General features: G+C 53.3%; 3 protein-coding genes; 1 reads left to right on the top strand and 2 right to left on the bottom strand.

The window, feature by feature from the left end:
* Window positions 1-7,765: 7,765 nt before the first annotated feature.
* On the bottom strand, window positions 7,766-10,607 carry CHC_T00009339001 (Translation elongation factor eEF2). XM_005717332.1 is given in 3 exon segments: window positions 7,766-7,862; window positions 7,863-10,385; window positions 10,605-10,607. The coding sequence occupies 2 exon segments, from the start codon at window positions 10,605-10,607 to the stop codon at window positions 7,863-7,865; spliced, it is 2,526 nt and encodes an 841-aa protein (XP_005717389.1). The 3' UTR covers window positions 7,766-7,862.
* Window positions 10,608-11,559: 952 nt separating this feature from the next.
* Window positions 11,560-12,414, bottom strand: CHC_T00005816001 (hypothetical protein). Its single transcript, XM_005717331.1, has one exon. The coding sequence runs from the start codon at window positions 12,412-12,414 to the stop codon at window positions 11,560-11,562; it is 855 nt and encodes a 284-aa protein (XP_005717388.1).
* A 104-nt stretch (window positions 12,415-12,518) lies between these two features.
* Window positions 12,519-12,893, top strand: CHC_T00005815001 (hypothetical protein). The gene has a single exon (XM_005717330.1). The coding sequence runs from the start codon at window positions 12,519-12,521 to the stop codon at window positions 12,891-12,893; it is 375 nt and encodes a 124-aa protein (XP_005717387.1).
* The last annotated feature ends 252 nt before the right edge of the window (window positions 12,894-13,145 follow it).

Here is a 13,145-nt window from a genome sequence, read left to right as displayed (position 1 = left end):
GTGCTGATGTCCAACATTCTCAACAATATCTCTGTGGATGTACTTCAATGAACTGCAAGCAAAGTCGCGAAAACACGTGTTTGGGCCGCGAGTTTCCTCGGATTTTCTGATTGCAAAATTTTCAGACAACGAGTTTTGCAAAACTCACAGCATACCGAAAACTCGGGACATGTGAGTTTTCCACGAGTTTTCACATCCGCCTGACTTCTGTACGGCAGTGCCGGATCGACCCGTCTTGAAGGAAAACGAAGTGGGGTTTCCGCTCTCCCATCAGCACAAACGAGTCTCATACTGCACGGTTCGTACCGGTTTGCGTCATGGACGCCCGTATCACTTCATCTACCCAGAGTCCATCAACGGATCGAAGCACCATAAGATCTGCCACATATGCCGCTAAAGCAATTGCAGAAGACAGACAAGTAGAAGCTTCTAAAAAGCGGTCCTCTCTAAACGGCCCCCCTCAGCCCGTCAAGAAGACGAAACACATCGCTCTTTCGACTGAGAACTATTCTATCCTTGTGGCGAGCTACAATATTCACTTCAGCGAGTATTCGCCCAGGTGCACGTGATCCGTCGGACGGCACAACGATGTACCAGACTTGCGTTTGTTGCGGGCAGGTACCTTGCTGGAGGTCAGTCCGCAAAACTCGTGGTGGGATTTTTCAAACTCGGGTTTACTTTACGTCCAGCGAGTTTGTGGGCAAATGGAAAAAAACAACGCGTTATTTTAGTGCATTCATTGGCAATTGAAATGTGAATTTGGACAAGGGGGCTTTTCGGTTGGAACGCACGACAACTCAGAAGGAAGTGGAAATCAAGTGGACCATTTCAGCCGCAGAAAGGCAAGTCAGGATGACTTGGCCACACGTCAGCGCCAAGCCACCCGCCATGATTTGGAATGATTCTTCGTTCGCGTAATGAAGAGCTTGTCAAAAGCAAAAAATCAGCACCAAGTCACGAATGACTTGGTGCTGTTCTTCGTTCGCGTAATCAACACTTGGCACAAAAATGAATCATCACCAAGTCACACGCAATGGTTTGGCACCCCCACGATAACTTGGCAATGATTGCGAATGATTCTTCATTCGCGTCATGGAACTTGGCAGAAATGGAAATTCGGCCACTGTCCGAAAACAGGGCTGTATAAGAGAGGCACGTCAAACTCTCTCTCACCACTCTTCTTTCTTCCTCAAGTCGTCGCTTGTTTCTAGTTACACAACTCAACAAGCTCCAGACGGATCATCGTCACGGCCGGCTCTCAACAAAATCGCGCATTATGCCTAATGCTGAAGAAGTTCAGTCTTCGTCCGGATCCGCAGGCATCTCTGGTCCAGTGCCCACTTTGGAAAACCAGCCTTCTACCAGTCGCCCTCCGTCTGCCGCTCTCGTCAACAAGGTCAACTCTCTGGAAACGCAGGTCGCCCAGATTCTCTCGCTGCTCCAGAACCGCCTCGCTGGTACGGCTCCTATCGCCGCTACCGCTGAGGATCCAGCCGCTCCGCCGGCTCAACAAGCCGCCGAGGAACCGGGTGCCAGGACCCCCCACGCGGGCCCTGCCCCACCGCAGCTCTCGTCTGCTCACGCCGTCTACGCCGACAGGGGACTTCAGTTCACACTTCCAGCTCCGACTGCTCAAGGAATCGCTGACACCGTCGCTACCCGCCAACAGTACGGGGAAACTGGAAAACTCAACCTCTTTCAGAAACCCGCTACCCAGGCCCCATTCCCCGCCAAACGCTTCATCCCGGAAAACGAGAAGCTGTTCGGGCGCATCAAGGAATCGGACACCAGGGACGGTTGGGAAGCTGAGGTACTCTGGAACGTCGGTTACAACACGGAAACTGCCCTCGCCGCATCTCACAAGGTGGCGGAGGCCCTGTCCACTGGAAACACTCAAGCCGCTACTGAGGCCTTTTCAGTCCTGCACCACTACCTCCAAGCCTCGTACGAACGAGTGCAGGAGCGAGTCGACTTCTTCTCAGACTCGGTGGAATCAGGCAAGTCCGAGGCGGTACTTCTCCAGAAGTACCTACGCGAACAGGATCAGCCCTACGTGTCCCAACTCTACAGGGACACCAAGGAAAAGTTTGCCGAACTCCGCTCCCAGGCCTACGCCAAGGAATTCAACAAACAAGCTGCTCGCAACTCAGGAACACAGGCTACAGGACGTGTCTCAAGGGGACTTTCAGGAAAAGGGGCGCAGCGGTATCCGCCGCGGAACCCCAATTCAGGAGGCTCAGGCTCTTCCGGGTCTAGCTCCAAGTAATGGTCCGCAAACCGGACCCTTCAGTGCTATGGCGAAACCCACACCGCCAAGCACGTTTCTGGGCCGAAGGGCTCAGGGCTCCGGACTTCCTGGTCCGAGCCATCAAGTTCGGGGTGTACGAAAAGCCGGTCAACTCAGCCAAATTGGCCACACGCTTTGTACTCCCCGAAATCCCGGTGGAACCTCTAGATTTGGACTGGCTACGCAACGAGCTCACCGATGCCACGCGCCGCCGCATCTACGAGGAAATCTCCCCGGTAGAGGCTCACCGCCTCAACAAGCAAGGATTCCCTATCTCCAACGCCTTCATCGTGCGCACGGAAAAGCGACGATTGGTCGTCAACCTCAAGCGACAGTCAGATCTCTTTCGGTCTGTTCCCGTCAAAATGGAAACACTGGAATCCTTTGCTCTGGAAATCAAGCCGAACGACCACCTGCTCTCGTTCGACATAGAGAAGGGGTACCATCATTTCAGGCTACATCCGGCTATCCGCAACTGGTTTCTCTTCAGGATCGATGGAAGCTACTTTCGCTGTATCGCCCTACCGTTTGGATGGAAGCTATCTCCGTTCTACTTCGTCAAGTTCATGCGACCTTTCGTCGAGTACATCAGGGACCGGCTCAATCTTCGCATCCACCCGTACATGGACGATTTTCTGGTAGCTGTTCAAGGTCACTCCGAACTCCGAAGAGCCCAGCGGCTCCTGGACCAACTACTGCAGAAAACCGGTCTTCGCAGAAAGCCAGGGAAAGGCTGCTGGGACGGGTCGCAACGATTGGACCACCTCGGGTTTGTGATAGACACCAAGGCTCAAGTGTTCGGGATCACGGACAAAAGGATTCAGAAGATTCAGGCTATCGCTCGGAAACTGCTACAACAAGCCCGACAGAACCGTCGGTTGGTGGAAACATCTTTGTTACGCCACTTCCTCGGAGTAGCCATCTCATGTTCTCTGGCCATGCCACTCGCCCGCTTCTACACCAGGTCTCTGTACGACTCGCTACGGGGCCCAACGAAGCGGCGCGTGAAGCTCAAACACACAGCCATCCGGGATTTGATACATTGGAAAGAACTGGTCAAATCACCGTCTACGCGCCCTCTCCATCACCAAACGGCCTCAATGGCAATGCACTCCGATGCATCAACCTCAATTGGGATGGGAGGGACACTGGGACACGACCTCAGGATGGGGGAACCAGGGGTCTGGGAAGCAAAAGGACTCTGGGATCCGCATCTACGGACAAAGCCCATCACCTTTTTGGAACTCAGGGCAGTAACGGACAATCTGAAGGCATTCGCAGACGACCTTCGCAAGGGGACCCATCTCCGCGTATGGGAGGACAATCAGGCCGTGGTCCACATACTCAACACGATGACCACGCGCTCACCAGCCCTAATGAAGGAACTGCGGGCGCTACACAAGGTACTGCTCAAGCTGGGAATCTCAATCGAGTCACGATACGTCCCTTCTGCCGTCAACCGCTTCGCAGATCGCCTCTCTCGCTTGCGTTCACTGGACGACTGGAGGATCAACACCCGGACAATCAGGGCGCTCTTACGCGAGATGGATCCAACAATCGACCGGTTCGCGGATCAAGAATCAACGATCTGCCGCCGGTTCAACAGCCGCTACCGCTCACCGGGATCCTCAGGAATCGATGCGCTACAGCAACACTGGGGACAAACGATCAACTTCTGGAATCCCCCGCTCAAGCTCATCCCACTTGTCGTGGAAAAGATCATCCAGGAAACGGCACAGGGTCTCCTGGTCACCCCGTGGTGGCCCGCTCAGTCGTGGTGTCGTCGCCTCAAGGAAATCGGAACGTTTCAGCTGTTTCAGGCGCCAGACGTCTATCTACCCCCATTGTGGGCCCCACAGCACCTGCCGGCCCCACCGTGGAAAATAGCCATCTGGACGATACGCAGCAGCTTCCGCTAGCCGCCGCGCTACGGGGCTCAGTTCTACGCGCCGCCGGAGTTGGAATCTCAGGCGGAGGAACTACTATCGCTGGTCTGATTCACCGCGCTCGTGCACCCAACACCTGGAAGAACAATGAGCGATTCTGGCAGAAGTGGACTACGTTCTGTACGTTGGAAAGGATCGACCCATGGGCTGCGGATGAAGGATCTCTGCTCCGGTACCTCGGTTGGCTCTTCGACTCAGGCACGATTGCTGGCGGATCAGTCAAGAATTACGTCTCCGCAGTGGTAACGGCCCACAAACGCGTCAAATTGCCCGTTGGATACACCCCACTCATCCAACTCGCGCTGGCCGCCTACCAACAGTCTGACCTGGATCGCCGCGCCGAAAACGACCCGGACGCACACAAGGAACGACGGGCCCTCCCGAGCACCGTGGCCAAGAAAATCTTCAACGCTGCAATGGCCGCTCCTGCTCTCAACCGTCAGTTCATTCGCAACGCTACCGCTGTTCTGGTTTCCTACGTCTTCTTCGAAAGGGGCGAAGCTGGCGCTGCGCTTCGCTTGGACAACATTCAAGTTTCGGAACAATCAATTGACTTGGCAATTGCTTTACGGAAAAATCGATCTCGCGTGGCACATACTCTATCCTACACTAGGCTAGCTCCTGACAAGCCATCGCTCATCGACTTGGTCTTACGGTACGACAAGTACCGTCGAAACACCCGCTCCACAAGTCGCTACTATTGGGCCCTCCCGGGCCAACGGCTCACACCGTCATCGGCAAGCATCTCACGTTGGCTCCAAGCTTGCTTGTCTCACGCTGGCGTCACTCCCCCTCCGCAAGTGCTGTGGTCCTCACACTCGCTTCGCATGGGTGCTGCATCGGAATGCGCTGCAATAGGAGTTCCTTCCTACCGCATTCGCATCTGGGGGGATTGGAGTGTCGCTCGCACAATGGAAGAATCCTATCTCGACGCTCGCGTACAGCCGTGCGAGGATTCCGTCTTCTTTTTCGGACACCTGTCCGAAATCTCGACTACTCCCTATGGAGTTTCTTCAACATTATTCAGTGCATTCATTGGCAATTGAAATGTGAATTTGGACAAGGGGGCTTTCGGTTGGAACGCACGACAACTCAGAAGGAAGTGGAAATCAAGTGGACCATTTCATCCGCAGAAAGCCAAGTCAGGATGACTTGGCCACAAGTCAGCGCCAAGCCACCCGCCATGATTTGGAATGATTCTTCGTTCGCGTAATGAAGAGCTTGTCAAAAGCAAAAAATCAGCACCAAGTCACGAATGACTTGGTGCTGTTCTTCGTTCGCGTAATCAACACTTGGCACAAAAATGAATCATCACCAAGTCACACGCAATGGTTTGGCACCCCCACGATAACTTGGCAATGATTGCGAATGATTCTTCATTCGCGTCATGGAACTTGGCAGAAATGGAAATTCGGCCACTGTCCGAAAACAGGGCTGTATAAGAGAGGCACGTCAAACTCTCTCTCACCACTCTTCTCTCTTCCTCAAGTCGTCGCTTGTTTCTCCCACCATCCCACCCTCAGCTTCGCTGCTCAGTCATCAAGTCGTCACTGGTTTGTTCTCTCCCTACTCTTTCTTGTATGGCTTAACCATTCGGGAATGTTTTCACACACACGCTGGGTAAGATAACGCGATCTCTCGGTCGCCACTCAAGCCCTCCCATCCTGGAAATGCCCCCTCATCTTTGAAGCTTACCAAAGCAGAACTCGAACTCAGGTGAGTCATGGACGCGCGCCCCGTATCAAGCCGAATGTGGTCCTCATCCGCCGAAGCGGGTAGTATCGCAAGGATAGCGGCCCGGGGTGGCATGGAAACGCGCGCCACTACGCTGCTCTGGCCGTTGTATCAACGTTTATGTCCACACCAATTGGGGACAGCGAAAGACAGGGGCAATCCTCTGGAATTCAAGGAACGGTAAGCATTTTTCTGGACCGAGATCTTTAGGTAATAAAGCGTAATCTTGTTTCTTCAACATTATTCACGGACAACGTTACTGTATACAAAAACCGCCGTTTTGCTCGTCGTTCGGCTCCCGATGTATTTGTTCGTGCACAGACACAAACGCACAAATGCACCTACACGTGTACCTCTCCCATCAACTGTCATCCGTGCAAGCTCTCTCATCCCCAGCCTGTTTGTCCGCCGGTCTCGTCTTCTTCTCCCTTCTGCAGTAGGACGGTGACGGAACGTGATGTTTCGTTGCCGCTTCGCCCGTTGCAGCAACAAAAGATGAAGCAGATACTTCATCTGAGGGATGAATGGGATGTGGATATGAAGGTGGAATGGCGATATGTGCGCTGGGCTTTTCCGTACTGCTGTGAGGGTGCATACGCATTGCAAATGCATCATACATATTTTATGTCATTTGCATTTCCGTGCCAGATCACAAAATATGACACACATACTAAGGGAATTTGTGTGTACAAAATTTATGTGCGTTTGTGTTTTTCGGAGTCGCCCAATACCATAATGGGCGACTCCTGAAATTCTAAAATCGCAAATTGTGTTGACCAAATCGGGATTTTGTGACACACAAACGGCGCGTTGTGCACACACAACGCGCGGTTTTCTCGGACGGGCGACCCCATGCTAGGTTAAATGTGTATCGCACAAATGTCAAAATGTGCGCGCGTACAATCCAAATTTACTGTACACAGAGAAAGCGTCGGCCGCCGCCCGACCGACGAGACTCGACATCTACATCCTACCGAGCATGGCTCTGAATGAGAAGTAGCAATAGAATAGCCATTTGGTCATTCATGGTTCTGACGGTGGCTGCTCGGTGAAAACACCATCATGATTGAGCTTAGCTCACAGCACACACTGTAGATAGAGCTCCGACGGCGTCATCGCCGGCGTCCGGTGCCGTGCTCGTCGTTAGGAACGACCCTGACACACCGTGCTCGTCGTTAGGAACGAGTTCAAAGCATGCGTACAGTAGGGGACGCACATTATGTGCGCAAGCATTTCGGTGGTAAAACTCATTTTTTGTTCACAAAAAAGAAAAATATGACTCTGACACAAAAAATAATTTCCGGAGGCGCCCAATCTGAAAAAAGATGTACTCTCCCGCAACGCAAAGTCAAGTAGGTTGGCAAGAGTTTCTTTCCTGCTTTTATCGAGTTCTCACAAGCCGAGAAATGTATGTTGAAACACAGCCACATAATATGCGACTGTCTACGGACATGACAAGTTACCTCATATAATGACATGACAAGTTAACTCATATTATGTTACCTCATGAGGTAACTTGTCATTTCTGCACACTCGAAAATACATTACGTAAGGAGTGCGCGTGGTTTCATTCAGGGCTTTTGCGCTGGAGTTCTTTAAGTAAAGTTTTGTTCAAGGCGGCAGTCATATCGCAGGGGGAGTTCGCTTCCCTCGTGCGATGAAGCACTCCACCTCGGACAGGGGGCAGGGGCGCAGCACAAGTGCTTACTAACCGAACTCAAAGTAATTGTGGGCCGGTGAAGCAGAAGCGAGCTGCGGCAGATTTGTGTTTGGCTTTCCGTGATGAACCAGAACCGTATTTTTCTTATCCGAACAATTTAGTGTACTGTGATGTCTAAGTCCTAAAGTTCATCCTAAAGAACAGACAAGTGGAAATGAGGGCCAGGTTTCAAGCCCTACAGCCTGTCGTAAAAGTTTCCGATATCCGGAACTACTGGCTTCAAACCCTTGCGCTCGCGGATAGCCTTCACTAAAGTGCCAACAGTTTCGGCTGGGTCAAGCGGGTCACCGGCCATAGTGCTCCAATGATCGAACACGCACTGCGGGAATGCCTGTCCACCAGTGGCGGAGCGGAGATCCGCGGTAAAACCAAATGATTCCTGTACTGGCAGGTATGCTTTGACGTTGAACATAGGGGTCCCGGGACGTTGCACTTCCTCAAAAACGTGACCACGCTTGCGGGTCAGAACGCCATAGATCGATCCTACAATCGTCTCAGGGCACTGAATTTCTACCAAGAAGAAAGGTTCCACTAATTTCGGTCCAGCCAGTAGTTGCGCTCCGAACAGAGCACGACGGCAAGTTGGGATGATCTGACCACCACCGCGGTGAATGGTATCGGCGTGCAAGCTGCAGTCGTGAATGTTGAAGAGAATACCGCGCATGTTCTCATCGCAGAGAACACCCTCCTTGGTGGCCCATTGGAATGCGGCCACGCAAGAATCCTTGATGTCATTCAGGTACTGCACAGCCTTAGCACGATCTACGAGCAAGTTGGCACCGGTTGTGTCTGGACCGAAGCACCAGATCTTCTTCGCCGCATCCTCAGGAACTCCATACTCATCACGGAGCATCTTCATGCGGGCCTTGGCTTCGTCGCGGGGAGTGACCTTGCCGTCCTCAATGGCTTCCGGAAGATTGTCAGGCAACGGGGTGGCGTAAATGTACAAGCGATTGTGCTTGTTGGGACTCTTGGACAGGCATATGGCCGTGTTTTCGGGATTTTCTACACCTTCGATTGTCTCACGGAACGTGACAACTGGATTCGAAACGCGAATTTCGGCCCCGTTCATGAAGTCATCCTTGAGATCCTTCAGGCAAATTTCCAGATGCAATTCACCTGCACCAGCGATAACGTGCTCACCTGACTCTTCTGTAATAGTTTGCACCAGCGGATCTGACTTCGCGAGACGCTTCAGACCTTCTACCAGTTTCGGGAGGTCACTGGGATTCTTCGGCTCGACGGCCACACGCACGACTGGGGACACTGAGTACTTCATGTCCTTGAGTGGGAAGGCGCTCTCGACATCCGAAATGGTTCCAGATTTGATAATGACCTGGTCCAGCCCGACCAGACCAACGGTGTTACCGCAGGGGACGGAGTCGACAGCATCGGTACGTCGTCCCATCATGAGAAGAGTGCGCTGAACGCTCTTGACGGCAAGGTCCTTCTTTGTACCGGGGACGTAGTTGGGACCCATAATCCTTACTTTCATCCCCGCGCGAACAGTTCCCGAGAACACGCGCCCGTATGCGATGAAGCGGCCCTTATCGGAAGACGGAACCATCTTAGATATGTACAGCATGAGCGGACCATTAGCATCGCAGTTGCGGATAGCGGTACAGCAAGCGTCGTCCGGGGGGCCCTCATAGAGAAGCTCCGCACGATACTTTTGAGCCTCGGCAGGGGCGGGCAGGTAAAGGACCATCATTTCCAACAAAGCCTGATCGGCGGGAAGCCACTTCTGCAACACACGCTTCATTAGCGGCTTTTGTCGCAGCTCTTTGTCCTCCGTTGTGAGCTTGATATTCAAGCTGGTTAAGAGCTTGGTCAGATCCTCAACCTTGTCGGCCATGCACAGTTCAATGATTTTCTTGATGGGCTTGATGACGAACTCGCAGAAGGCACGGACGCCGCCCTTACCTTCGCGCTTCGTCCACTTCTTCTCCTTCCGGTTGAAGAAGGAGTCACCCCACAAACGAGAGGTCATTTTCTCCGGTTCGACCCCAAACTTTTTGGAGTACATGCGTGCGAAACGGTTGAGGGTGAAGGCCCATCCGTGCAGACCGGCGGAGAAAGCGACGGTACCAGCATCCGGGTACACCTGTACATCACCGAGCTCCTCATCTTGATAGGTAGACATGATGACGTTGGCCGTCTCGATAATACGCGAGAAGTTTTGGTACATGTCCTCGGGTTCCAGTTGGAGTTCAAGGAAGGAGCGATCGAGCTTGTTGATGGTCATGACCGGCTTGATGCGCTCTGCGAGGGCCTGGCGCAGGACAGTCTCGGTCTGGACACAAACACCCTCGACAGAATCGACAACAACAAGAGCACCATCAGTGACGCGAAGTGCTGCGGTGACCTCGGAGGAAAAGTCAACGTGGCCCGGCGAATCGATTAGGTTGATAAGGAAGTTGCGGCCGTCGGCTTCCTTGGGGAGCGGGAGATCGTCCGGGAAATTAAAGAACAGAGAAATACCAGTGGACTTGATGGTAATGCATCGATCCTGTTCATCCTGACGGGTGTCGGTAAGCCTCTGGTCGCCGGCGTTGGCCATGGCGATGATGCCGGCAGCGGCGACGAGAGAGTCGGTGAGGGTGGATTTGCCGTGGTCAACATGAGCAATAACGGACATGTTACGGATGTTGTACTTGCGGTCCATGATCTCACGGAGTTGGTCAATCGTGAAGTTAACCTTTTGAGAAAAACGGAAGATGCAAGCATAGTTCGAAAGGCGCGGCGAAGATGAATCAATTTCATCAGGGACAAGCACATGGCGGAAACGCAGAATAGATGAACAAGTTGGTGCCAAGTCAACGGAAAAGTGTTAGAACCCTCGATCGGCATGAATGAGTACAACTATGGGTACTATCGTCAACGCTTTTGGCGACGGGAAAAGTGAAGGAGGACGTACCATTGCGAAAGATGGAGATCAGCCCGGCGGCTCGCTTCTTAAGGCAGGATGTTGTGGATTGGCAGCTTGGTGGCAGACACAAGCCGGCTCAGGTCTAGGACTAAGGGGGGTGGGGAAAGCTGTCTAGAGACAACGGCAAGTACAGATCGAGGGAAGGGGGATAAGCAGTTGGGCGTCGACGGTGCGAATATATAAAGTTGAAACGGAAATTAATCCGCCGTCGTGCCAGACGCCGAGCGGTGGCCCAGTCAGGGCCAAGTCCCAGGTCGTCACGCGGGCGGACCGTGAGCTGTCCAGCGACTATCTCTGGACCGGTGGTGCAAAAAATGCAGAGTCGGCATCTTTCTCGCTGTCCAATCACTGTCCTTCACCGCGCCGTCTGGGCCGTAATAGAATTGCTATCAACCCACTCGGTCCGCGGCAGGGCCCAGTGATCCAGAGCTCGAGATTCAATCTTATGGGTAGGTAAAGGATCCCCGGATGGCCAGCCCCATTCCAGCGAGATACAATATTGGGCCAGGCAGGCAAAACCTTCGATGCCGCATGAGCTGCCCTGGGGGTTGCTCGGTGAGTAATTAAGCGGCAAGGTGAGCCCATTAGTTGTTCAACCTTGAACTTGGTTTATCGTTTTAGAGCGATTGCTACCAATCTGGGAGATTGGCTTGAAACCATCCAATGAGATACGCGTTCTCAACACGGCCGCATCAATCGCTCCGCGCACATAGAAGCCCTATTGCAACATGCCTCGCATATCTCAAGCCTTGCCCCGTCAATGCCTCCATAACAAGGTGGGAGTAGAATTGACCATTTCCATTTCATTCAGGAGCTAACAGCTTCCATAATCGACAGAGTTAGTTAACAATGATACCAGCGCCCTACCACTTGCACCCAGCCAGCTCCCGACGGCAGACCCACGACTGCGGGCACACCCCGCATTCTTTGTCCAGCGCACGCTTCAAAACAGTCCCAAAAACTTGCGCCTCGTCTTCTTTTCTGCCGACTCGACCAGATTCGTCACCGCCGCCGCCTCCACGTCGTCCTGACAGAACGGTCCTGTCCTCCCCTCCACCCTCATCCACTCCTTAACGCGATCATCCACGTCCCTCCACCCTCCGTCCAGTCTCCTCGCGCTCAGGTACGTGACACACTGACCCCGCCCATACCACGCCGGGCACCTGCCCACCCTTGTCCACGCCCACGTCCCGCCCTCCTTGGTCACAGTATAATCACAGCGTTCTACCACAGCCGGCGTCGTGAGCCCCGTGTTCTTCTGCGCGGCCCTGCGCCCTACGTACGTCCACGCCGCCGCCAGTTGTCTTCTCACGCGTCTCGGCGCCGTGTCTATGACGGTAGCCACATCTGGATGGCCAGCTCTCTTTCGCGTGAGCACCAGCCCCCCGGCGTCATCGCGTGCAACGACAACGCGGGCGGGCGGCGATAGGATGGCGTCTACTCTCCGGGCAGGCGTGGTCGGTCGATACCGGAACTCGTTCATCTTCTTGTGCGGGGCAACAAGGCCCGTGTAGAAGAGAGAGGATCGCACAAGCAGTGTGGCCGCATGCGTGAGGGCATTCGGAGCTCGAAGACGGCCTCCCGTCGAGGATGTGAGATGAATGACGGATTGCTTGGACTCGGCGTCGGTGGTGTTCTGAAAGCGCTTTTCCAGAAGCACTTCTTCGATTCCCTCGACGTGGGCTAGTTCGCGACCGTTTCCCAAGGCGATCAAGGTGCCGCTGCATTCCCAGACACCACCACCGCCGGATCGGGCTGACACGAGATCGCGAACGTCTTCCGGGCGCCAACCAGGCATGACTGAGTGGACGTGTGCAAAAGCAGGTGGACACAAGTTTGCAGACTGTGGTGTTTACCCAAAGTTGGTCTAGGTTTACCGAGTGTCCAGATGTGTGCGTCCAGATGTGTGTGTCTCTAGATGTGTGTCTAGATGTGTGTGTCCAGATGTGTGAGGTCCACCTAGAATTCTCCCCCTGTGCTTGCCGCTTTTCGCTCCGCTCCGAACGTCAATGTGAGCTAACAAGCGGGTTTGATCCCGATGCAGCAGTAGAGCACAGTACGTACCGAAAAATCACCAGTATCGGCGTAAATTGGCAGACAACAGAAAGACACAGCCCCAACGGCTCCGTTAGCCCCAACCTGATAGAGTCCAGAGGCGAAGCGGGGAGGCTCTACAGAACACATTGTATCATACTGTACCAACGGTGCTGCACAGCATGGTTCAACTGTTCTCCGCACGTTGTTCGCTCCGCACGGAACAGCTCTTCAGTACTGTAGTAGAATTAAAATTCATGCTATTTAATTATTTATATTTGTATTCACCCAAAGTTAAAGTCTGCATTAAAACGCCACACCGCTTACACGTGCACAACAGTCTAAATCTTCACAACTGTACAGTTGTGAATTGGGTCGTCAGATGTTGAGTGTAGGTGGCGTATTACACGCACCACTGTCGGCCGAAGGTACAATGTAATGGGTCATGTATGACGTACGCCACAACCCCGAAGGGTCGGCTAATAGACATACTTA

Source organism: Chondrus crispus, genomic scaffold (assembly GCF_000350225.1).
Source record: "Chondrus crispus Stackhouse genomic scaffold, scaffold_315, whole genome shotgun sequence".
Taxonomy (NCBI): Eukaryota; Rhodophyta; class Florideophyceae; order Gigartinales; family Gigartinaceae; genus Chondrus; species Chondrus crispus.
The sequence above is the reverse complement of the archived record's forward strand: the minus strand, read 5'-3'. Positions and strand labels throughout refer to the sequence as shown.